The sequence below is a fragment of the Dryobates pubescens genome, chromosome 27 (genome assembly GCF_014839835.1).
Source record: "Dryobates pubescens isolate bDryPub1 chromosome 27, bDryPub1.pri, whole genome shotgun sequence".
Classification (NCBI taxonomy): domain Eukaryota; kingdom Metazoa; phylum Chordata; class Aves; order Piciformes; family Picidae; genus Dryobates; species Dryobates pubescens.
The window spans coordinates 5,657,825-5,683,113 of NC_071638.1; the positions used below are offsets into that span (position 1 = coordinate 5,657,825).

At 41.1% G+C, this 25,289-nt stretch overlaps 1 protein-coding gene across 1 annotated transcript in view; it reads left to right on the forward strand.

Moving 5' to 3' along the window:
* CPED1 (cadherin like and PC-esterase domain containing 1) overlaps positions 1 to 25,289 on the forward strand; it is a 181,279-nt gene that overhangs the window by 101,526 nt on the left and 54,464 nt on the right. Inside the window, exon 16 of the mRNA XM_054173871.1 lies at positions 372 to 540. Coding sequence (XP_054029846.1) covers positions 372 to 540 — 169 coding nt within the window. The remainder of the gene's footprint in view (positions 1 to 371; positions 541 to 25,289) is intronic.

Consider the following 25,289-nt stretch of genomic DNA (forward strand, 5'->3'; position numbering starts at 1 on the left):
GTCCTTGACAACTTCACCATGTCCGTGACAATGCCAGGCAATATTGTCCCCAGTAGCCTCATTCACTGATTTCTTGTTAGAACTGCTGCCACTACCACTGAAACTGTTTTCACTGCATTTCAGTGTCAGTATTTAGTCTTCCTGAAGGAATTAAAAATTGTGAAACAAATCTTATTTTACATCATTTTGTGGGTTTGGGGTTTGGTTTGTTGCTGTTGTGTTTTAAAACCATATGTATGTTGTAAAAGAAAAAATAAGCAGTAGCAGCTTCAAGGACTAAGTACAGTTTAGCTGCCATAGATAAAGCATTTCAAATATTTATTACTTTATTATCTTTTCCACTTTCTTTTTTTCCCTCTTTTGCCTTCCAGCATTGCTAACTACCCCCTTGGCCTTGGACTGAACAAAGTCGTCATTCTTGTTACAGATGGTTCACAGCCCACTCCTCAGGTTGTGAGCAGCTACAGAATCACCATCTATCGAGAGGACCGTCCGAGTCTGCCTTTGTTTGATGACTATATGATGTGTGGCTTTGTACAGGTATTGTCTACCTATTCTTTTGCTATGCAAACCAGCAGTGGATTTAACTGCTTTCTGTTTATGCAATGGTACAAATTAGGAGATGTGGGCCAAAGCTGGTGTAAAGTCAGTTTTGGTGAGATTAGAACCTGGGTTCTAAATGCTGTGAGTGCATGAAATACAGCATTTGCACAATGTTGGGGATACAACAAGTCAGCCATAAGTCGGTGTGGTGGTTTGAAAGGAAAGGTTCTGCTTTCCCTCCCCCACTGAGACAGAAACGACGGCTAAAACTCAGTCGGAGAAATGAGTATATTTCACAAGGAAACAGATTATCTGTAACACAACAAAAACAGGTATTTTACAATACATATACGAATATACAGCAAATGAACTCAACCAGAAACCAGACCCCCCACAGAGGGGGCTTCCCGCTGTGCCCCCTTCACCCCCTACCTCCCTTCTCCCCCAGAGAGGTAGAAAGGAGACGAGGATGGTTAGCAGGACAGGGAAAGAAATGGAGAGGCCTGTTGTAGAAGTTAGTTAGTTCTTACCTCTTGGCAAGAAGCCCAGAAGCAGATCCAGCCGAAAGGGACAGCGAAGAAAGGAAGACTGAGAGAAAGTTCCAGCCACGCTGGGACCAACCTCACCTCCCACAATCCTACCAATGAAATTTGTTTAGAATACCAAAATATTTTATAAACATTTAGCCAGTGTGCCCCTTTCTTAAAGGCACAGCGTCAAACGGTCACAGTTGGCCTGTTACATTTACCATGAATTTGAGAGTTCCAGATTAATTAATCCTTACTTTGGGTCAACAAAACCTTATCCATCAGAGAGCTATTGCCTGTTCATGAGAAAACTGTCCCTCCATACCATGCTGTGGGCAGACTGCAGTTTTCATAACTATTTATCTATGGACATTGCAGCCATGAATATCCTTTTGCCAGGAAAGATAATTAGGATGATAGCGTGTTTATTAGTGTTCAAGACAAATGCTACTGCATAATTTACGAATGAGAAATGTTTATTCTAGAAGATCAACAAACACAATGGAACAAACCTACTGATGATTCTGAAGGCAAGGATGACTGTTGCTTGCATTATGTTTGGGAATACAAATAAATTACTCCCAACAAATCATAATCCTTAGGAAGCAGTGCGCCCCTTGAATGAAAAGAAAAAGCAGAGTAGGAGGCTGATACAGTGGAAAAGGAGCTGGGGAAGGGGAGCTCAGGCTGAATTAGCGCAAAATTGAAAGAAAGATAATGAAAGAAAAGAGCAGGGAGGTTTTCAGTTAGAGAAACTGTGGTGATAAAGATAATTCTTTATTCAATAGGAAACCTAAGACACAGGCTTGAGTGAGCTGTTTGGATTCCAAAGTTTGAGGACTAAATGTTGGTAGTTGATATAGTGGGTAAAGATAAGCCCATGACATGGTAAATCATAATCAAGGGCAAAGCTTTTGCCAGTGGGATCATTCTAAATATTGGAACACCCAGGAAGAATATAACACAACTGATTCTGCAACCAGGAAACAGGGTTTTCAAACCATTGTGTTGAAACTGTCATCCATGTTCATGTCAAATATCTAATTCTATCTTTATTTATCATCTTTATTAACATCTTTATATATTAATACATCCTTGTTGTAAAACTTATTTCCTTTCTCTGGTTTCATGCTGCAGAAGAGGTTGAGAGACCAGAGTGGGGGAAGGCAGAGCATTTTATGTGATGGGAACTCAAGAGGGATTTTTTTTCTCTTGAGGAGAAACAAGCACTGGGGATTAAAACAGAAGCCAGAGTGATTATAAATGTTGATAGCAAATTGTATGTTGACAATAATTACCTCAATCTGCAAATCAGAACTCTCAGAGAAAAGGTATGTAGTAGTCATAGCCTACTGACTGCTGATCTGATTACCTGATTATGGTGCTGTCTGGCCCTTTACCTATTCCTTGTCTAGTCTCTTACCTTTATCTTACAAGCTCAAAAGGTCAAGGAATATCTTCTTGCTCTTTGTACTGGCTGAGCATTAGTCTAGTACCTGCTCCAGTAAAGCAAATATGGCAGAACCTGTATAAAAGGTAACATTTCAGTTCAGGCACACAACAATTGCCTGAAACCTTAGTGTGAAAGTATTTTGAATTAGCATGAAAAGGAGAACAGCAACTCCTTGAACTGGAGTTACATTAGCCAGAGAATGCACTGGTTGGAAAGATGTGAGGAAAGCTTCTCCCATTGCCCAATCCAGGGCATGTATCTGGGTGTAAAACCAGGAATTCAACCTCATACACATCCTCCCACACTAGAGTTTACATTGCTGTTAATGTTTTATGATAGCATTTATGAGATTGACTCTGAGTCTTTGAAGCACTGTGAAGGCAAAGAGATCTAGAATGATAAAAATGAAAAGTGTTTTTAGAAGTTTCTTTTAATTGACCTCAGTTCTCTGCTCATCCGTGAATAATTGCTCTCTAATTAATATAATGGTTCAGACCTAGGGAGGACTTCAGGATTTTAGAGTAAAAGTGAGATGAAAAGCATTCTTGTGGTATCTAATGGGGGCTGTGAAGGTACAGTATGAGATTCTAAAGTATGAGATTCTAAACCAACATTTTTTAATTTTTTTTAATATGTTCAAGGAAATCTTATCAAAGACTGCATTCAAAAACAAAACAAACCCCAAAACACTACCAAAACCCCCCCAACAAATAAAGACTGGAACTAGAGATAGAAATGGCATTCTAAGACCCCGAAAAACCTGCATGTCTTTCCCCTATTTGCTATCAATACAAAACTCAGGTCTTAACTAGAGTCATCACCTTCTGCTTTTTGTACCAGAGAACATTATGTGCTCTTGCAGGGTGGCTTAGTACACTCTGATGAATGGCATGAATGCTTGTTCTCTTAGTAAGGAGACACCTGTTTTAGGAGCAAAAGGATAAATACAGCATGAACTGCTGGAGTCTCCTTTGGACACTTGACTAGGCACAACTGGGATCACACACGGGGAGAGAAAGGTCACTGACAGTGGTGTGGTCTTTCTCACAGAAGGCTGAGGTTAAGATTCTAATCCAGCTGCCTTTTTTCCCTGAGTTTCTTTTATGTTTAATCCCACTCAGATGTTCAGGTTTCACTGCAAGATGATACTACAAGGAAGGTTACAGTGTAAAAAATGGTGTAGGATGTTGTTTCCAGTATTCTAACAATTCCCATGCAGTCGAATAACCCTGCATTCTTTTAAAGGCTATGGAGTTAAAAAGTGTGCAGTTTCAAGCCTTGCAGCCCCTAAAAGGAGAAAAAAATATTGTCCATTCTACCTTTTGATAGCAGCTATAATGTCCTCACTAAACTAAACTAGTAGGTGATTAACCGTGGCATCACCATAGCTCCTTCAGCAGTTTTGGTTGCCTTTCATTGTGTGTTCTTCATTCTGACAGCATTGCTTGGACTGCAAATGGAGAGGTTATTGGTTTGCATTTTAACTTAATTTTGTGCAGTTGGTGACAGTATTAAAATTAAGTGTCCTTGAGAGAAGTGGTGCCATTTCATTACCACCTGTGAAGCTGTGGTACCAAGACAGGCAGGATTCAAAGCCAGCAGCAAAAACCAGCAAGCTGTTGAGACAGTGGTATCAGCGTTACTCTCAAGTGAAAGATCCCAGACTATGTACACACTGGCATAAAGAACAAAATATTGTATTCATTCTTACACTGCCCATTGTCTTTAAAATGCAAACAGATTTAGATTTATCTATGCCTCAGTTGAGTGGATGCTGCCCCTTTGTTAATCTTTGCCTAGTTCTAATCATGGAAGGTAGCTGCTGATGTGCTTAGGGAAGCTTGTTTGACACTGAGAACTTTTGTACCTATAGTGCCCTGCTGTCACATGCTTTCACTTTTTTGGTCTTATTTGGGTTGGTTTTGTATTTTAGTAACACAGTTGGTGGGGTCTTGTTTGGTTGTTTTAGTTTCCATTTGCATTGTGAGTAATGGATAGCTAATACTATGTTTTATAGCCATAATGTGCATCATTCTTTTTGTGCATTTGCACAAAGCATGAAAAAGTACTTCCCAGAATGAGTGCAGTGGGGGGGGGGGGAGATGCTCTGTCTGTCCTATCACTTTCTTGTGTCTGAGGGAACAGACTTATCGCAGAACAGCTTTAAACACTTTCCTAATTTTTATAGAATAGCTCACTCTTCAGTACTATAATGTCTGCACTTTTATAAGCCCTTTTATCATACTCATTTTTAGTGTCCAGATAGCAGTAGAAGCCAACAGAACTGATAATGAGTGTCCCTGTGTGGCCTGGTATAGGTGGTCCTGCTCTGGCAGGGAAGTTGGACTAGATGATCTTTCAAGGTCCCTTCCAACCTCTAACAGTCTGTCACTCTGTGATTTCTCTTTCTGTCTACTACACTTCCATTGATGAAAAAGCAATTAAGACCTAGGCCTAATATGGTAACTACATTTAACTTTAATCTTTGAGGGATAAAGATGGGAAAACCCCTTAGAAAAGAAGAAGCAATAAAAAAAAATCAAACTAATTTAGTTTGTTGTGTTATGCATGATATAACAATACTTAACATTGGGTTTTTTCATCTCAGATTATAAATTTCCCAAGGACAATATTGTATTTTTACTTCATTTTAAGCTGTGTGCTATAATGCCTCTCACACTGGATGGTGGAAGTAAAACCTGACCATTATAGAAACATAAATTGACTATTGGCTTAGTACTTTCATGAAAAGATTTCAAGGAGCCTTCCAAATGTTAAATAATGTCAAATAATGATATATAATACTACTACTAACAATAATAAAGGCTTAGTGTGATCCTTGTTACAAAGCAACTCTCTTTTCTGTCCTTAGGTCACTGCAGATGCCATGTGCAGAATTAGGTTTTGCAGTGCTTGTAGCTACAACTTCTTGGCAGTTCTGGGTTTGAGAAATTGCATGTCTGGAACTGAATGCACAGCCTAATTATATCAGCAACCAGACTGTGTCTTATGTGCAAATTCAGCTTACTTCCTTTTGAAGACAATAAAATAATATCCATTAGAGGAGCAATCAGGTGTTGCAGGTTTTGAGCATTCGCAGATCTAGACCTGGCAAGAATATTTTTCAGAGGTTTGGAATTTTTCAGAGAACAACAAAAAACACCCCAAACTTCAAATAAAATTGTTTGAGTCTCTTTCCTCCCTCCTTTCCCGCCTCCCTTCCCTCCCTCCCTCCCTCCCTTCCTCCCTCCCTTCCTTCCTTCCTTCCTTCCTTCCTTCCTTCCTTCCTTCCTTCCTTCCTTCCTTCCTTCCTTCCTTCCTTCCTTCCTTCCACCCTTTCTTCCACCTTTCCTTCCACCCTTCCTTCCTTTACAGCTTCCTCACTATGGAAGAGCAGATCTAAAGGCAGTTTATGCTTTCTTCAAAAGGAGATGTTTTTGTTGAAAGAAGGCTATTTGATTAAAAGAGATTAAAATTTATCTTGGCATAACTGCCAAATTAGAGATTTTAGCTATTGTGTAGCCCTGATTACTGCTAACTCTGTTTTAAAGGAGGGAGTGGCTGGGACAAGCAGAAAGCCCACTCACTATTGGATTTGAAATACTCTAGCTCTAAGTTTTCTTCAGAAACACTGCTGAGAGCATAGTATCATAGCAATTTTTTCCAGGAGCTATGCCAACCTAAGCATCCCTTTCCCTGCCTGCAGCTACTCGTGAACCAGAGGGGAGAAGTAGTTTCTTGGGTAAAGTTCCCAATCTTTGTGTGCATGCAAGGGAAGGGATAGTTACAGGGGCAGGAACGAGCAGCTTGGGCACAGGTGAGTGGTAGTGAGTGGTGCTTAAGGCATTAAAAGCATCTGCATTGCTTTTAATCTGTTAAATAAAGAGTAAATTACTTTGGCTTTCTGTGCTTGCAATTTGCTCCTCGAGAAAAACAAAGCAGTATACAAGATAACCTTGAGGAGTAAATGTCTAGCAAACAATACATTATTAAATTGGAGGCATTTTAGGTGAAAGTCACAAAATTATTAGAGAGCTAGAACAGAGAGATTGCCATAAAAAGCATGGTGAGGACTTATGTCTTTAACCATATGTCAACATGGTTCAATTAATTTCAGGGGAGCAATTCCAAATTACACTGATGGATTACCTGCTCAGACAGAAATACATGGCTAAATTATCTCCCATTATATATGCCAGGCAATGTTATTGAGTGAATTCACTTGTATAAAAGTGTTGGAATTGCTAGCAATTTGCCTATCTATTGATGGTCAAACACCAGCTTAGGAAAACCTGGTAACTCCTTGAAGAGAGTTTGGAGTATGTAAAGATCGTGGGATGATGAATCACCATTCACTGTACAGAGTGGACAAATTGCTAAATCTACTAACACCAATTGGTGCTTCCATAAAGTATATTTATGAAGATTTGAAGGTAGATGTGTACATGATAAATACACTGAGCTAGTTTGCACGTGGAACGTTACTTTCTGTGTGTACTTCAGAAGGCAATGTTTTATAGAGTCAGCATATTCTGGCTTTGCCAAGGTCTGTACCATTGGGGAGAGAAGACTTGCCATGTTTTCTTAATTATACCAAAGAATTTTGGGGTGATTTAAAGCACTGTTTTCTAGATGAGTCAGAGGTGATGGAGCTTCTTTACACTTATGCTATTCTGTGCTGATCTCCTTTTGGATGTCAGCACCAGAGATGTGGATGTTAGGCTAATACCTTGAGCAGTGGCCAGCATCTGTTACTTTAAGCAAAGGTCTCAAAAACTCAACAGAGCATAGGTATGTCCTTTGGGGGAGTTCATGTAGTGCTCTGGATTTTCTCTAGTAAAAACACACTCATTTTTTTCACCCACACATCTGACTTCATGCATTGACTGCACTATCATCTGGCAATGATGAGTTCCAATAGTCAAGGTTCATTGTCAGACACTTGCTGGGCTCTAAACAGGCCGTAGAAAGAAAATGGGCACACTCAGAGCACAAGGTAGGAAGAGCCAGCTAAAGAATGTGTCTGACTGTGCTTCTATTTAGCTGTTTCTTTTTCTAAGCATGGAATGAAAATTTGTTTTGCAGTTTTGTTCTGTATCTCCAGTAGGCTGTGCCTACTAGGACCATCAGTGTGCTCTCCAGCATTTTGGGGATGCCACGTTACAGAGCTCAGACTTTGAAACTCAAGTCTGTGTTGGCTCCAGCTTCCTTGAGAAAAGCATATAATCTTCCAGTTTGCTGCATTTTGCCTACACTCCTGATTTTATAATAGCTGAGCTTAGTCTTCTCTATTTAGCCAAGTTTCCTGTTTAACATGTGATGCTAGATTAATACCAGACCCAGAGCACGTTTCCTTGCAGCAGTTACATTTGTCATTATTATGATGCATCGTACATGGGAAATGGTGTGTTGCACACATAGTGATGGCTAACTTGCCACCAGTGCTTTGAGACAATCCACCTGAATGCTGATTCAGTGATTCAAGAGTTTTGAGCTAATGATTATTGAGAGGATACCAACAAACTAATTTTGTTTGTGATCATTATTCAGAGGAAGTATTAGACTGCTAAACTAAGTAGCCACTGAAGTGGGATAATTTTTTAGGCAGTTTTCATCTTTCATTTTTCCTATTCTCTCTCTCTTTGGGCAGCATTGTTGCAGTTAAGGACTTCCTAAATCAGGAATCATATAACTCTTTATCACCACTGAATTTATTGACACCAGTTAGTGTTGTTTGTAGAAACTCCTACCTCAAAACCAGAAAATTTAGTATCTCCACCCCTTCCTTTTCCTCTTCTGCATGTCTGCAGATTAGCACAGTGTTAGCAGGAACATCCCACCACCCTAGATACTCAGATGAATCCTGACTTGAATGGGATTTTTCACAAAATCACAGAATCACCAAGGTTGGAAGAGACCTCAAAGATCATCAAGTCCAACCTGTCACCACAGACCTCATGACTAAACCATGGCACCAAGTGCCACATCCAATCCCCTCTTGAGCACCTCCAGGGATGGTGACTCCACCACCGCCCTGGGCAGCACATTCCAAAGGCTAATGACTCTCCTTGTGAAGAACTTTCTCCTCACCTTGAGCCTAAACTTCCCCTGGCACAGTTTGAGACTGTGTCCTCTTGTTCTTCTACTACAGAGCCACAAAAAAATAAATAGTCAGTGGTATATTATTATGTGAGGGGAAAAACAATGTAAAAGATGAACCTCAATGACCTGACAGAGAACTTTCATTCTTTTGTGTGTTCAGGCTGTTCTCCCCCTTCATATTATTACTATTGTCATCCCATGGGTGTGCATGACATCATAGAGATACCGAAGATGAAGATTGTCTAGTCAAGCAGAAACTCATAATTGTACAAGTGAAAATGCTAACTTATGACTCATATGATTGCAGCTGGTGAACAAGGTTGCATGAGTGCTGGTTGAGTATATGAGTAGGGCATCCTGGCCTGCATCAGGAATAGTGTGGCCAGCAGGAGCAGGGAAATCATTGTGCCCCTGTACTCAGCACTGGTTAGGCCACACCTTGAGTCCTGTGTCCAGTTCAGGGCCCCTCAGTTTAGGAAGGACATTGAGAGACTCAAAAGACAATAAGGCTGGCGAGAGGTCTCAAGCACAGCCCTATGAGGAGAGGCTGAGGGAGCTGGGATTGTTTAGCCTGGAGAAGAGGAGGCTCAGGGGAGACCTTATTGCTGTCTACAACTACCTGAAAGGAGGTGGTAGACAGGTGGGGGTTGGTCACTTGTCCCAGACAACCAGCACCAGGACAAGAGGACACAGTCTCAAGCTGCACCAGGGGAGGTTTAGGCTCGAGGTGTGGAGAAAGTTCTTCACAGAAAGAGTTAATGGCCATTAGAATGTGCTGCCCAGGGAGGTAGTGGACTCACTGCCCCTGGAGGTGTTCAAGAAAGGATTGGATGTGGCTCTTGAAGCCATGGTTTAAGTAGTCATGAGGTGCTGGGTGATAAGTTGGACTTGATGATCTCTGAAGTCTTTTCCAACCTTGTTGATTCTATGATTCTATGATTAGACACTTCAGTCTGACAGATGCTTTGCAGTGCTGCCTCCCTAGGGTGCTGTAGGATGGGGATATGCTGAAACAGATACACTGCTATGGGTGCAGATTCTCTGGAATCGATATTACCTCTGAGCCCATCCAGGGCTGCTGCTGCAGACTGGACTAGACCCAGGTTTTGCTGAATCCTGCCCTTTAACCACAAGTTTTAAACGTCCTTTCAAACAATTGCAGTGAACCATTGTGGGTAGCTGTGAAAGAAGACAGATAACAGCAAATGCTGGGTAGGCAATTCAGCTCCTGGGAAAATACTTACTTGGAAAAGCTTATCAGGAAAGCTAATTATATCTAATTCTTGCTAGTTACGGGAATTTTGTTTGTAGCAAGTTATCAGGCAGTCATCCCTGATGTTTAGAACAGATTTTAGCTTATGGCCTGTTCTGCTCTTATGTTTGAGATCTCTGGAAGGGAGCAGATGATATTCTTGGGAATTCATACTCACCCTTCAATAGCTGTTGGTCTTCCATTATTCCAGAGGGAACCCCGCTTAGTCTTCTCAATCATCATGGTGGGTCAAGCTCTTGCTGTCATGCTTTGCATTGTCTGCATTAACTGTTCTGAGTCAGAGTGTAGCCCATATTTTTTCCATGTTTGCATTTCTAACTGTGCAATATCACAGGATGTAAGAATTAACTCCCCATTTAAGTGTAAAGCCTTACAAATTCCAACCTGGTATTATTATTATTATTATTATTATTATTATTATTATTATTATTATTATTATTATTATTATTATTATTATTATTATTATTATTATTATTAAATGTTTGGATGAGCCACCTAATGAAGAGAACTGCAAAATGTGAGTTAATCAGATCTACACGAGCTCCAGAAAGTGCAATGGCATGTTTGAAAGTAGAATAGAAGAGGGTGAGAAGAAGAAAAGGTCATCCAAAGTTTCTGAGACCTCAGTGAAATATTTATGTTAGGGTAAATAGCTGTGTCAGTGTTTGCATTCTGTCAATGCACCTGGCTCAGGGAAAGAGTGTTCATTAATTATAAATACTTTGCAGGGCATGACAGCACACAAAGTGTTGCAACCGTGACCAGACTGCCAGCTTGTAAGTCACAGACAAATCAGTACATGCATATGGGCATAGTATTTGCAAAACACATGGTGCTCATGTATCTGTTGGTTGTTTGGGTTTTGCTGTAGTTTTTGGTGTTTTGTTTTGTTTGTTTGTTTCTAACTAGCCACTGCAGTTTGTACTGGAGCAAAAGTGGTTGCAAGGTTAAAAGCCGGCAGCTTTGTGTGGCAGACTAGGGCTCTGTGGTACCTCCCTTACATTTTTTCTTGGTAAATGTTGGCATTCATTAAATTGCTGATGTGACAGCAGAGTGCTGGCTGTGAGCAAGCTGCTGCAAGTGCAAGGTGCCACTGCTGCACGGCCACAAGGGCAGTCCAGCTCTGTGTTAGTGTTGTGTCACAGTTTCTGGCACCTGAGCTGTCTGCAAGACGTTCTGTCATGCTTATAAACATATCATGAAGGGTGCATGGTAAAACTTTATAGAACTGAGTTTAAGGCTTACAAAACGTGCATGTTGCTTGATACACAATTGTGCAATCATACCTCAGCTCTTCCTGTTCTGACACATTCCAAGCAAGACTGTCGTTTGGATTTAGTAACAGCTTCTCTACCCACTTTTGTGATGCATATAATAGTAAAAGAGAATAAAAATATCCTTAATTCAAGCCCTTTGAACTGGGAGAAGACTGCCACTCTCTTCAACATACTTTGGATAATCTAATAATTCTGGTTTGCTCAAATAAAATCACAAAAAGATAGTTCTGCAAGTCAGCCACATGGTGCAATAGGACCATGGAGACTGAAGTGATTTATTGCTGCACTGCATAAAGGCCATCACCTCTTCCAGCTATGTGCTCACAATGCATATGTGAAATTCAGATGATTTTCCTTGTCTGTGGTGTTAATAAAGAGGATGTGACATGACTGAAATCCTGCTGTGGGTTTCATGATCTGGCACAGAGGTTTGATCAGTTTTGCTCTTGAAAGAGCCAAGGATGCCATGGCATCAATGCGCTTTCAGATTGCCACATGAAAGTTGGGAAATGGGATAATTACCCCATGCAGTGCTACAGGCTGGGGTCAGAGTGGCTGGAGAGGAGCCAAACAGAGAGGGACCTGGGGGTACTGATTGACAACTGGCTGAACATGAGCCTGCCGTGTGCCCAGGTGGCCAAGAAGGCCAATGGCATCCTGGCCTGCACCAAGAACAGTGTGGCCAGCAGGAGCAGGGAAGTCATTGTGCCCCTGCACTCAGCACTGGTTAGGCCACACCTTGAGTCCTGTGTCCAGTTCTGGGCCCCTCAATTTAAGAAGGACATTCAGACACTTGAACATGTCCAGAGAAGGGCAACGAGGCTGGGGAGAGGCCTTAAGCACAAACCCTATGAGGAGAGGCTGAAGGAGCTGGGATTGTTTATCCTGGAGAAGAGGAGGCTCAGGGGAGACCTTATTGCTGTCTACAACTGCCTGAAGGGAGGTTGTAGCCAGGAGGGCATTGGTCTCTTCTCCCAGGCAACCAGCACCAAAACAAGAGGACACAGTCTCATGCTGTACCAGGGGAGGTTTAGGCTGGAGGTGAGGAGAAAGTTCTTCACAGAAAGAGTTGTTATCCATTGGAATGTGCTGCCCAGGGAGGTGGTGGAGTCACTATCCCTGGAGGTGTTCAAGAGGGGATTGTATGTAGCACTTGGTGCCATGGTTGAGTAATCATGAGGTGTTGGGTGACAGGTTGGACTTGATGATCTTTGAGGTCTTTTCCAACCTTATTGGTTATACGATTCTATGATTCTATGGTAATCCCATGTCTCAGTGAATACTTGAAGACACAACTGAGAACTGAAGCTTTTACTACAACATGGGGAAGTCTTTGCATTCTGGGCCTCTCTCAGATTAAGTGAAAAATTTGGTCGTCCTTGTTTAGAAACTTGAGAAATGTCATGCTCTGCCAACTCGAAAATCAAGGAAATATTTGTTATCGTTCATATCTCTGATAGCAGTCAGAAGTAGTTGTACCTAGGTCACAGAGTCATAGATGTTTAATAGTTTAATCTATGAAAAAGTGTGGAAAATCAGAATTTTACTTCCTTCCTCACAGTTCAAGGGGCAAATAGGGAAATCAGTGTTTATCAATAGTTCCTTCTTGTAGAATGGTCTTAACTGAGGTCCAGATAGAAGGCTGTTTAACTTCTTAACTGGTTGGTCAGATTATTTTCTGTATAGTGTTCACTTATAACAGTTTTTACTGCTTTAATGAGGGCCAGTATTGGCCTATATTGTGCCCAAGTAAGAAAGTGAAGGCTTTTTGCAAGGCTAATGATGGTTTAATTAGTCTGATTTTGTGTTTCCTTAACAATTTAAAGAACAGTAAAATTAATTACTATGCAGGACGAGACTAACGCTTCTGCCAAAGTAAGGAAGCCAGTCTTTCACTGTTACTTTTTCCTTTTGGAATCAAGGTAGATATAAAACACAACAACCAATATATTAAAAAAAAAAAAAAAAGAGAGAGAAAAGAAAAAAGAAGAGAAAAGAAAAAAAAAAAGAGGAGTGGTTTGGTTCAGAGAGGTTTGGAGAGGAGAGGTTCAGAGAGGAGAGGTTTGGAGAGGAGAGGTTCGGAGAGGTTCGGTTCGGAGAGGTTTGGAGAGGTTCGGAGAGGTTTGGAGAGGAGGGGTTCGGAGAGGCTTGGTTCGAAGAGGTTTGGAGAGGTTCGGAGAGGAGAGGTTTGGAGAGGTTCGGAGAGGAGAAGAGAAGAGAAGAGAAGAGAAGAGAAGAGAAGAGAAGAGAAGAGAAGAGAAGAGAAGAGAAGAGAAGAGAAGAGAAGAGAAGAGAAGAGAAGAGAAGAGAAGAGAAGAGAAGAGAAGAGAAGAGAAGAGAAGAGAAGAGAAGAGAAGAGAAGAGAAGAGAAGAGAGAAGAAAAGAAAAGAGAAGAAGAGAAAAGAGAAGAAGAGAGAAAAGAGAAAAGAGAAGAGAAAAGAAAAGAAGAGACGAGAAAAGAAAAGAAAAGAAGAGAAAAGAAAAGAAGATAAAAGAAAAGAAAAAAGAAAAGAAGAGAAAAGAAAAGAAAAGAAGATAAAAGAAAAGAAAAAAGAAAAGAAGAGAAAAGAAAAGAAAAGAAAAAAGAAAAGAAAGAAAAGAAAAGAAAAGAAAAGAAAAAGAAAAAAGAAAAAGAAAAAGAAAAAGAAAAAGAAAAGGAAAAAGAAAAAGGAAAGAAAAGAAGTCTCATATTTGATACACTTTGTAAGTACTTTCATGGAGACAATCAGGTTCAAAGTACGTATCCATTGCTATTTCAGTAGCTGCAAAATTGTCTGTATCCTACAGAGAACTGTTATTCTCTTTACCTAACTCCATACAGGTTGTGTTTCAAAGCTAAAACCCAGGGCTTTCACTATTGACAGTTCAATTGCTGTATTCTTTTCAGTTCACCTCATACACTGCTCTCAAATGCATAAAAAAAAAAAAAAAAAAGAAAAGAAAAGTGAAATAGCCTGTTGAATTTTCCCCTTGATGATACTACAATAATTGTGAAAGAAGAGCCTATAGCATGAGGCTTCCTAAGTGTTAACAGATCATCAAAATTGGCAACAACTGTTGTGCCGAGTATCATGATCTGCAAGAGGAGGGCCAGCAATTCCACAGTGATGAGAAGAGAGCACTTGGTGTTTGAGCTGTAGTCACATTTGCCTTTCAAGTCATTTGGGCCTCCATAACACACTTTGTGGGAGAAGAAAGCTAATGCAGCTGTCTTCGCTGATCAGTCAATATGACCCAGCCCCTCGGGGAGGCAGGCAAAGGCAGATACGTACTGAGACACACAATCCTTGCTGATTAACAGTGAAAGCTGGTAAAGTTACTCTCTAAGCCTGTCTGGCCCATCAGCTCCAGAAATGTAATTTAGATGATTATCTACATGCCCATTAAACCTTGTGACCCATTGCTAGTCTGTTTGAAGTTTGCCTGCTTAAACTTGCTAATAGGAAGAATAGAAGGATTAACTCAGAGGTCGTGAAATAAGAGAACAGCAAAGATGATGACAAAAGAGCAGAGAAAAACTTCCTAATGCATATATTGGTGAGGAGAAAGAACTACAGTACAGATCACCTCAGCAGATACTGTTACTTTATGGAGCAAGCGAGCCATCTGGAATTCAGGCCATTAAAATATTGTGGGGGTTTGGGGGTTTTGTTTGGTTTTGTGTGTGTGTGTGTGCTCTCCAGATATTTAGTTTAGCTGCACAAATAAAATGTGCTACCTGTGTGAGAAATGTTGTCAAGTTAGGCATTTAAAGAACATATTTTAGAATAGAATAGAATAGAATAGAATAGAATAGAATAAAATAGAATAAACCAGGTTGAAAGAGACCTTCAAGATCATCATGTCCAACCTATCATCCAACAACATAATGCAACCCTTTGGAAAAGAGCATGGAACAACTGATCTGATTTTGCATGTAGGCATAAACAAGGAAGCACTTAATTTAAATTACTTCCAGCCAGGTCAGAATCAAGACCAGCCTTGTTCCCTTTAGGATAAGAAGCTCCAGCCATTAGAAGTGGTTATGAAATGAATGATTATCAATGAAAATCTTATCCAGTTTCTCTGCCTTTCAATTAGACAAATTGAGATTAATGTAAGCATTTACAATTTTCCTCATCAATCAGTCACAGGATTTTGCAGTTAAGATAGTGACCAGATAAAACTGAGTTTGTAGAGAAAAGGTGTGATTTGTTGAGAAACCAGAATGGAGTCCAAAAGTAAGGGTGCCCTGGGGGATCTGCTAACTACTGGAAGAAAATGAGCTTGAACTTTAAAGGGAGTCTGAAGGTCATTTACCTGCTTTTGCATATACTACCACCTTTGGAATGAATGCTTGCCCTTTTGCAAAGGCAGTTAACCTACCCGTGGAAAAAACACTGGTTGGGGACATATTTCATGACAACTCAAAGAAGACAAGATTATCTTCTTATTGTTATGTCTGAACCTCTGCATTTTGTAGTGTGAGATGTCTTTATAAAGAATTGTTGTGGTCTGCTTAGGAATACTTTTGCTGTGCTTATTTATTTATGAGATTTTTTTTTTTTTTGCTATCATTGTGATTAAGTAGAGTTCTGTTTTTCATTTTACTCTGTTGAATCAAACGTATTTCCCAGCTGGAATCTCTGTACATCTCAGACTCCTTTCGTTTCCATGCACAGCTCGTGGCTTGGACCACAACACTCTGTGCTGGGTTAGGAACTGGCTGAAGGGCCGAGCCCAGAGAGTGGTGGTGAATGGTGCCACAGCCAGCTGGTGGCCAGTCACCAGTGGTGTGCCCCAGGGATCAGTTGGTCAGTTAGAGGATCGAAGGGCTCTGCAGAGGGACCTCGACCAACTGGACAGATGGGCGGAGTCCAATGGGATGGCATTTAACAAGTCCAAGTGCTGGGTGCTGCACTTTGGCCACAGCAACCCCATGCAGAGCTACAGGCTGGGGTCAGAGTGGCTGGAGAGCTCCCAGACAAAGAGGGACCTGGGGGTGCTGATTGACAGCTGCCTAAACATGAGCCAGCAGTGTACCCAGGTGGCCAAGAGGGTCAATGGCATCCTGGCCTGCATTAGGAATAGCGTGGCCAGCAGGAGCAGGGAAGTCATTGTGCCCCTGTACTCTGCATTGGTTAGGCCACACCTTGAGTCCTGTGTCCAGTTCTGGGCCCCTCGGTTTAAGAAGGACATCGAGACACTTGAACGTGTCCAGAGAAGGGCAACAAGGCTGGGGAGAGGCCTTGAGCACAGCCCTATGAGGAGAAGCTGAGGGAGCTGGGATTGTTTAGCCTGGAGAAGAGGAGGCTCAGGGGTGACCTCATTGCCCTCTACAACTACCTGAAAGGTATTTGTAGCCAGGAAGGGGTTGATCTCTTCTCCCAGGCAACCAGCACCAGAACAAGAGGACACAGTCTCAAGCTGCGCCAGGGGAGGTTTAGGCTCAAGGTGAGGAGAAGGTTCTTTACCAAGAGAGTCATTCATCATTGGAATGTGCTGCCCAGGAAGCTGGTGTAGTCACCATCCCTGCAGGTGTTCAAGAGGGGATTGGACGTGGCACTTGGTGCCATGGTCTGGTCATGAGGTCTGTGGAGACAGGTTGGACTTGATGATCCTCGAGGTCTCTTCCAACCTTGGTGATACTGTGATACTGTGGCGAGAGAGACAGAATAATGTTCATGGCAGGTATAGAAAATAGAACAGAATTCAGTGCTGGGACAATTAATTTTGGAACTTGAGAATTTCATATTTTTTTTTTCAGTGCTTTTAATAATTTTTCTTGATGGCTGCTATCAGAGGCTCAGATGCTTTCTCCTCTGAAGCTGATGCCTGCACTTTGCAATAAAATGTGTCAATTAAAACAATCCCCTCTAAGCATCACACTGAAGCTACCTTGCACTTCAGTTACAAGTATTCAACATCAGTGTCAACCACAGCTGGCATCTGCAGTCTGAAACTTAGCCTTCATGTGGTAACCACACCAACAGTGGTTCCTGCCTCGAAAAATAGGTTTTAGGAAGACAACAAACTTCTGTTGCTCATTCTGAGTCTTCCATTGAGTGGCATATGCTCAGCTGCTTGCACACGGCTTCAGAAGACAGAAGTTATTAATAAACCTCATTCCATCAGTGTTGACTGAAAAATAAAGTAGATGCCAATATCTGCTGGGAAGCCTTGTAGAAAACAGATCAAAGGCTTCTGGAGTTTATTTAAGAAGGACCAGTTGTGGGTGGCTTAGTGTCTGACTGTGGCATGAAAAGTGAAACAGCCACGACAATGAGCCGTCGTACACAGAAGTCCTCTGGGCTTCAGTAAAGAATTTGAGTAATACATGGTACAGGTGGGCTGATGTCTCAGCCTGTCATTCTGTTATTCCTTTGCCTCTCAAAAAGCATTGCCCCTTTTGTTTAGCCTTGTGAAAAAAGGAGAAAATTTTTCTCCTCAAGGAAACATCAGAGCAGAGACTTCATCACTTACACTCAGTGAAGTGTGGTTTTGCAGTGAAGCGAAGGCTTAAAGGGTCTGTGAATTTGCATAACTCGCTTAACCTGTGGCCAGTGTTATGGCCAGCATTTTTGACTATGAGTCTCTCAAAATGAATTACACCATTTGGTGTATCCCTGTTTCAGGCATGAGAAACTGGCTCGTTTATAGTTGTCTGGTTTATTTATGCCTACCCTTCCTATGTTGTGCAGGATGTCTTGATTTATAAAATACTTGGGGAGAACTACAAAATCCCTTAGTTCTTACTAGTAATAGGTTGGAATTCAGATGGTAGCTGTGCTATCCTATGAAATCATTGGGTTTATGCTTTAGAGATTTCATTTCTATTCATTTTTGCCCCATCACTTTCTTCCTTCAGATGGTCCACATGGCACTATGCTTAAACAGACAAGGGAAAAACCCCTCCTTCTAAGAACCCCCAAAAGGTTAACATTTTAAAGAAGTAGTTATGCTGGTATCTCAAGGTGTGCCCTACTCCTTAGTCAACTCTCTGTTTATTGACCTCAATGGGATACAAAGGCAAAAGCCCCTTCCTGGCCATACTCCACTCCACCGGGAGAAGGATTTCACAATGTTTCTAATCATTCAGAACTTCTAGCCTGAGTTCCTCCAAAGAAAGGAAATGCTTCAGCAAGGAAGTTCCTGACTGTTGCTTCTTTAGTAATGAAATCACTTTAGGAAAAGATCAAGGAAGCTATTAGGAAGAGCCATGTGGAAATGATGCTCAGGCACACTGTAGTGGTTTAGCAGTAGTTGCGGGGTTGCGAGCTCTAGGCAAGAAGTTGGATGTGATGATAGAATAGAATAGAATAGAATAGAATAGAATAGAATAGGATAGGATAGGATAGGATAGGATAGGATAGGATAGGATAGGATAGGATAGGATAGGATAGGATAGGATAGGATAGAATAGACCACCTAATCAACTAAACCATGCAACCAAGCACCCCATCAAGTCTCCTCTTGAACACCTCCAGTGATGGTGACTCCACCACCTCCTCAGGCAGCCCATTCCAATGGGCAATCACACTCTCTGTGTAAAACTTCCTCCTAATCTCCAGCCTAAACCTCCCCTGCTGCAGCCTGAGACTGTGTCCTCTTGTTCTGGTGCTGGTTGCCTGGGAGAAGAGACCAACCTCTTGAAGGCCTCTTCCAACCTTGACAGATTTATGTTCTATGATCCCAAATGAAATGGAACAGCGATCAATTGCCTTGATATGCACTTCCTGTTACATGAGAAACTCAATATCACATCTCGCCTCAGGCTGCTGGGCCCAGAGAGACTGGACTGTGCATACTTGGTAGTTTTGTGTAAGTGCTTAGTATGCTGTGTATCATCTTCACACCCTAATGCACCCAACTGGCACTTGTGGTACTAGATACCTGCACCAAACCATGAATGTTTCTGGCTGGCCACCTGAGAGGTTAAGGTATTTCCCATGACTTGCTGTCATTGTATGTATTTATTTTACAAGGTATGCTGTCACAACTCAAAAGCCCTGTCAGTATGCCTTGTGATATTCATCTCCTTTGTGCTTTCCTGCTATAACAACATAGTGTTTCTCATGGTATTATCCTGATGAAAATGAAAAAAAAAAAAAAAAAAAGAAAAGGACTATAAAAAAATTGCTTGAGGATTTATTCTCTTCTAATTAAAAGAAAATTGTTTCCTTGGTAAAAGTATTTTATATTTTGCCATAATAGCATTATCAAGAGATGTGATGCTTGACAGTAATGTTGCACAATTTGTTTAGTGGTTGCTGCTTTCTTTCTTTTCTTTCTTTCTTTCCTTCTTTCCTTTTTCCTTCTTTTTTTCTTTCTTTCTCTTTCTTTCCTTCTTTCTTTCTTTCTTTCCTTCCTTCTTTCTTTCTTTCTTTTTCTTTCTTTTCTTTCTTTCTTTCCTTCTTTCCTTTTTCCTTCTTTTTTTCTTTCTTTTTCTTTCTTTTTCTTTCTTTCTTTCTTTCTTTCTTTCTTTCTTTCTTTCTTTCTTTTTCTTTCTTTCTTTCTCTCTTTCTCTCTTTCTTTCTTTCTCTTTCTTTCTTTCTTTCTTTCTTTCTTTTTCTTTCTTTCTTTCTTTCTCTTTCTTTCTTTCTTTCTTTCTTTCTTTCTTTCTTTCTTTCTTTCTTTCTTTCTTTCTTTCTTTCTTTCTTTCTTTCTTTCTTTCTTTCTTTCTTTCTTTCTTTCTTTCTTTTTTTTTTTATTTCACATGAATATTTTAAATAACTGGTTTTGGCCTGAGCAAGGAACTACCGTGCTTTAGTCACGAGGTCTGTGGTGACAGGTTGGTCTTGACCATCTTTGAGGTCTCTTCCAACCTTGGTGATTCTGTGATCTGTGAAATGAGATAATTTCACTCAGAGATGAATCTAAACCATAGCTGCTTTGAAAAGTGTGCAGCTTCTTGTTCTTCCTTCCTTCCTTCCTTCCTTCCTCCCCTTCCTTCCCTCCTTCCTCCCTCCCTTCCTTCCTTCCTTCCTTCCTTCCTTCCTTCCTTCCTTCCTTCCTTCCTTCCTTCCTTCCTTCCTTCCTTCCTTCCTTCCTTCCTTCCTCCCTCCCCTTCCTTCCTTCCTCCCCTTCCTTCCCTCCTTCCTTCCTTCTTTCCTTCCTTCCTTCCTTCCATTCCTTCCTCCCTCCCTCCCTTCCTCCCTTTCTTTTTCCTTTCCTTCCACTCTTTCTTTCTCTGTTTCCTTCTCTTTCTCTCTTTCTCTGTGTCTTTCTCCCCTTTTTATCTCTTTTTCTCTCTTTTTTTTCTCTCTTTCTTTTTTTCTGAGACAGATGTTTGACACTTCAGAATTTTATTATGAGAGAGGGTGGATGCACTGGAGATTGGTTACTGAAACTCTCTAAGAGCTGCCAAGTAAATTATAGGCAAAAGGGAATGCTAATGGAATGCAGGAACTGAACAACAATACAATGATGGGGGTGGGGGAGGGGAAGAAAAAAGAAAAGACACAGAAAACACTCAAGGAGAGCTCTAATCCCCATGGCTTGATGAGGTTTCAGAGGGAAAACATGAAGATTTAGTGCATTTTTCTGCAAAGAGGTATGCACGCTTAACTTTACACACTGTGGACATTTCCACCAAAGTCAGTAGGATAACTTGTTCTGAGTAATACCATATGTTTCCATCCTTACAGGCCCAGAGTCTTAAGCAGAATTTACTAAGGCTGGGATGTGTATAATTGTATCCCTGTTCACATTTGTCCAGTGTTACACTGGGGCTTTGCTGAAGTCTTTGCAAATGGTGAGAGCATAATAATCTGCCAGGATAATATGAACTAGGAAAGAAAGTATATATTATCTTGGTTTTTTTTTTTCCTTTTTGTCTTTCTTTCTATGTCTGTTAGTAACATTTGGCTGCTTTGGGCAAATGTTTGCGGAAAATGTCTGTTAGGTCCAGCATTCAGGTCCCTTTCACTGTGAAAAATGCTAGACTTCATTGGCTGGTAAAGTAATGAAGTTTAATGCAAATATTTTAAAGCAAAACAGATCATCAAAGATGTAATTTCCATAAGTGCCTCTACTGGATTTACAGTGTGTGTGTCCTCAATTCCTACCAAGACCGAGGCTGGGTACGTAGGACAAGTAGTCAAGGCACAGAGAGAAAACTGAATTTGTGTGTTTTGTGCTGGAGTGACTGCACTTTTGTCCTTGTAGGCATCATACTTGGGTAGCTCTTCAGACCTCACATTGTGAATATCTTTTCCACTCATTTATGTGCAGAATAACAAATACCTTGCATGTACCTTTAAAATTTCTCCCTAAAAATATTTTACCAGTGTTAAATCAAATGTTTTCAAGTGTTGTGTAGCTGTTTCATTCAAAACATGCAAACAAGTGAGTACACTCAAGGAAAGCTTTACCTGAGCAAGTAATAATTGAAGGGGTTTGCTTTACTTTTAATAGTAAAATGCCTTAAAATATTACATGGTGCACATAATGCATTTTGGCAAACAGGATTTGGAGTACTGCGTCAAGTTCAGGAGCCCCTGTTGCAAGAGGGATCTGGAGGTGCTGGAGCATGTCCAGAGAAGGGCCACGAGGATGAGCAGGGGGCTGGAGCACCTCTCCTATGGGGACAGACTGAAGGAGTTGGGGCTGTTCAGTCTGGAGAAGAGGAGGCTCCGAGGTGACCTTATTGTGGCCTTCCAGTATCTGAAGGGGGGCTACAAGAAGGCTGGGGAAGGACTTCTCAGGATCTCAGGTAGTGCTAGGACTAGGGGGAATGGAATGAAGCTGGAGGTGGGGAGATTCAGGCTGGAGGTGAGGAGGAAGTTCTTCACCGTGAGAGTGGTGAAGCCCTGGAATGGGTTGTCCAGGGAGGTGGTTGAGGCCCCATCCCTGGAGGTGTTTAAGCCCAGGCTGGATGAGGCTCTGGCCAGCCTGCTCTAGTGTGGGGTGTCCCTGCCCATGGCAGGGGGGTTGGAACTAGCTGATCCTTGTGGTCCCTTCCAACCCTGACTGATACTATGATACTATGATTTACTACTGTGAAACTATGATTTAATGTTCTTCCTTTTCTAAGTTCATTGGTCAACACAAAGCTTTCATTTATCCAAAATCTTTAAGGTAGTATTTTTTTGTTATAAAATCAACCACTCCTCTTACTATTCCTTTTTGTTTCAAATTAAATACTTTGAATTTTCCCTCCACCAAACTTTTGTATTCCTTGCACTGCATGAGATAACAAGCCTAAGCTAGGAGTAAATACAGTACCTGGAATCCCCTGGCTGCTAAACTGTGGTCTTCATGGCGGCTTGAATATCTCACAATAGAACTTGAGACAAATACAGAGCAAATATTCTGTACCTGCAGGACTATTTTTTAATCTTTGCATTAAAATATTGGACCCTAACTTTTCTGTTCTTTAAAGGGTGCAGACAATGGAAATCTTGTGGCTGAAAACTTGACTTCTGCATGACAATTATGGGCAGGGCCAGTCATGAGCAGCATCCCTGCTTATGAATGTGCAAGACAGGTCTCTGCAGTCTATGTATTGTATACCACTAACCAAATGTCTGGAACATATGACCAAAGAATTTATTTGTGTTTCAGTAACCTTGAGATCAAAATACTCTAGATGGCTTTCAGTGACCAAAGGAAAGCTGTACAGTTGTTTCTACAAGCAGAAAATTCACTGAACAGAATAGCCATGAAAGACAACATTTACAGCAGTAGATCTCATTCCCTGGCAGGTGCACTTACAGTGGTATTCCAGTATTTCTGGTATTCAAAGCTTGTCTGTGATAACCTCTGCCGCTGCTGCTCCCTGTTCATTTCTACATTTGCTCTTCCACTGTAATATTCTTGACTGCTACAGGAGTTTGGAGAAGGTAAATCTCATGTTTAGAGCAAAAGTAGCAACATAAAATTAATAGCAGTACAATATTATGTTGGTGTTTCTTTCCTCCTGCTTGAAGTTTTATAGAACTTAAATGATTTTCTCTCTTTCTCTCTATTTTTTTCTTTCAACTTTCTAGTTGTCTCATTTCCTATGAGGATTCTGCTGTACCTTCTTGGGAGGATGTACATAGGTTGCAAGAAATGAGGTTACAGTTTGCTCTAGATGAGCTAATGCTCTCAGTCATCCACCTCCCCTTAGGGAGCAAGTACAACATTTGTCAGCTCAGTCACTGGGAAAGCTCAGAGAGAGGTTTTACTCTCACAAACCTTCCAGATACCCAGTTTTAAGAGGAAAGGAAGTGTCAGGAAAATTTCAGATGTGCAAATAAATGGGATATGTCTCAAGCAGAACTGGAATACAAGTGCAAAAAATTGTGCTCACCTTGTGGGCCCCTCAATTTATGAAGTACATTGAGAATCTTGAATGTGTCCAGAGAAGGGCAAATAGGCTGGGGAGAGGCCTCAAGCACAAGCCCTATGAGGAGAGGCTGAGGGAGCTGGGGTTGTTTAGCCTGGAGAAGAGGAGGCTCAGGGGAGACCTTATTGCTCTCTACAACTACCTGAAAGGTTGTAACCCAGTGGGGGTTGGTCTCTTCTCCCAGGCAACCAACACCAGAACAAGAGGACACAGTCTCAAGCTGTGCCAGGGGAGGTTTAGGCTGGATATTAGGAACAAGTTCTTCACAGAAAGAGCGATTGGCCACTGGAATGTGCTTCCCAGGGAGGTGGTGGAGTCACCATCACTGGAGGTGTTTAGGAAGAGACTGGATGAGGCAATTGGTGCCATGGCTTAGTTGATTAGATGGTGTTGGATGATAGGTTGGACTTGATGGTCTCAAAGGTCTTTTCCAACCTGGTTAATTCTATTCTATTCTATTCTATTCTATTCTATTCTAGTCTAGTCTAGTCTAGTCTAGTCTAGTCTTCTATTCTATTCTAGTCTAAGGCAAATTCACAGTGAGACATGGGGCCTGAAAACTTCCAGCAGAGTTGTCACTAAACTGCTTGAAAATTTCATATGTCGAAGAAGGAAAAGTGTTAGGAAGACAGCAGCACAGGAGGGGCTTGACTCAGTGAATTGTCTACATTTTACTGATATTCATGAATTAATTTCTGGAACCATTGCACACATTATGCTGACGTTATGAGGCAGTTTAATGTAATCAGTAATAAACCTGCCTCTTTTGGTTTTTCTAAAGCTTTCTTTTGTTTTTCACATTTTCCTGTTGCAAATGTGGCCTGAACTTGCATTCACCTGTTCCTGTGCTGGTCTGACGTAACCCCACTGAAGTAACTGAAGCTGTTGTAACTGAGTACAGACTGCAGGTTTGTGCATTTTGCAGAGCATCTGGAAAGTGGTGGATCGTAGCCAAAACCATAACTCATTGTTATGGCTCTGATTATGTGATGATTTTATGACATATAATATCTCATTTTCTTAACAGAAGTCTTTTAAATGCATACCTCTGGGAACTGGTATACTTCTACTTCTTGTTGTTGTTGCTAGTGTGGATAAAGCTCTTATACTGAAGTTCAGGTAAAACATATTTCTAGGCTTTGAATCTAGTGCTTGAGTATGACTAACTTTTAACATATCGCATAAGAAGTTCAGGCATTCAAATCTGCTTCCAAAACGGGACTGAGGATATCATAACACATCTGACCTTAAATAATAATAATAAAATAAAAAAAGTCATAAAGATCAAAACCATTCATTCACTGTCTGAAAGACTGAGATAGTCCCCTTAATGTAATTTTCCTGGGAACCTCAGAATTTGCATTTGAAATGATCATAGCATGAAATGTGCCAGGGAAGATTTAGATTTGATATTAGGAAACATTTATTTACAGAAAGAGTGCTCAGAGTTAGAATTAGAATTAGAATTAACCAGGTTGGAAAATACCTTTGAGATCATCGAGTCCAACCTATCATCCAACACTATCTAATCAACTAAACCATGGCACCAAGTGCCTCATCCAGGCTCTTCCTAAACACCTCCAGTGATGGTGACTCCACCACCTGCCTGGACAGCACATTCTGATGGCCAATCTCTCTTTCTATGAAGAACCTCTTCCTAACATCCAGCCTGAACCTCCCCTGGTGGAGCTTGAGACTGTGTCCTCAGGCATTGGAATAGGTTGCCCATGGAGGTGGTAGAGTCACTATCCCTGGAGGTGTTCAAGAAACGAGAGGACATGGCGCTTTGGGATATGGTTTAATG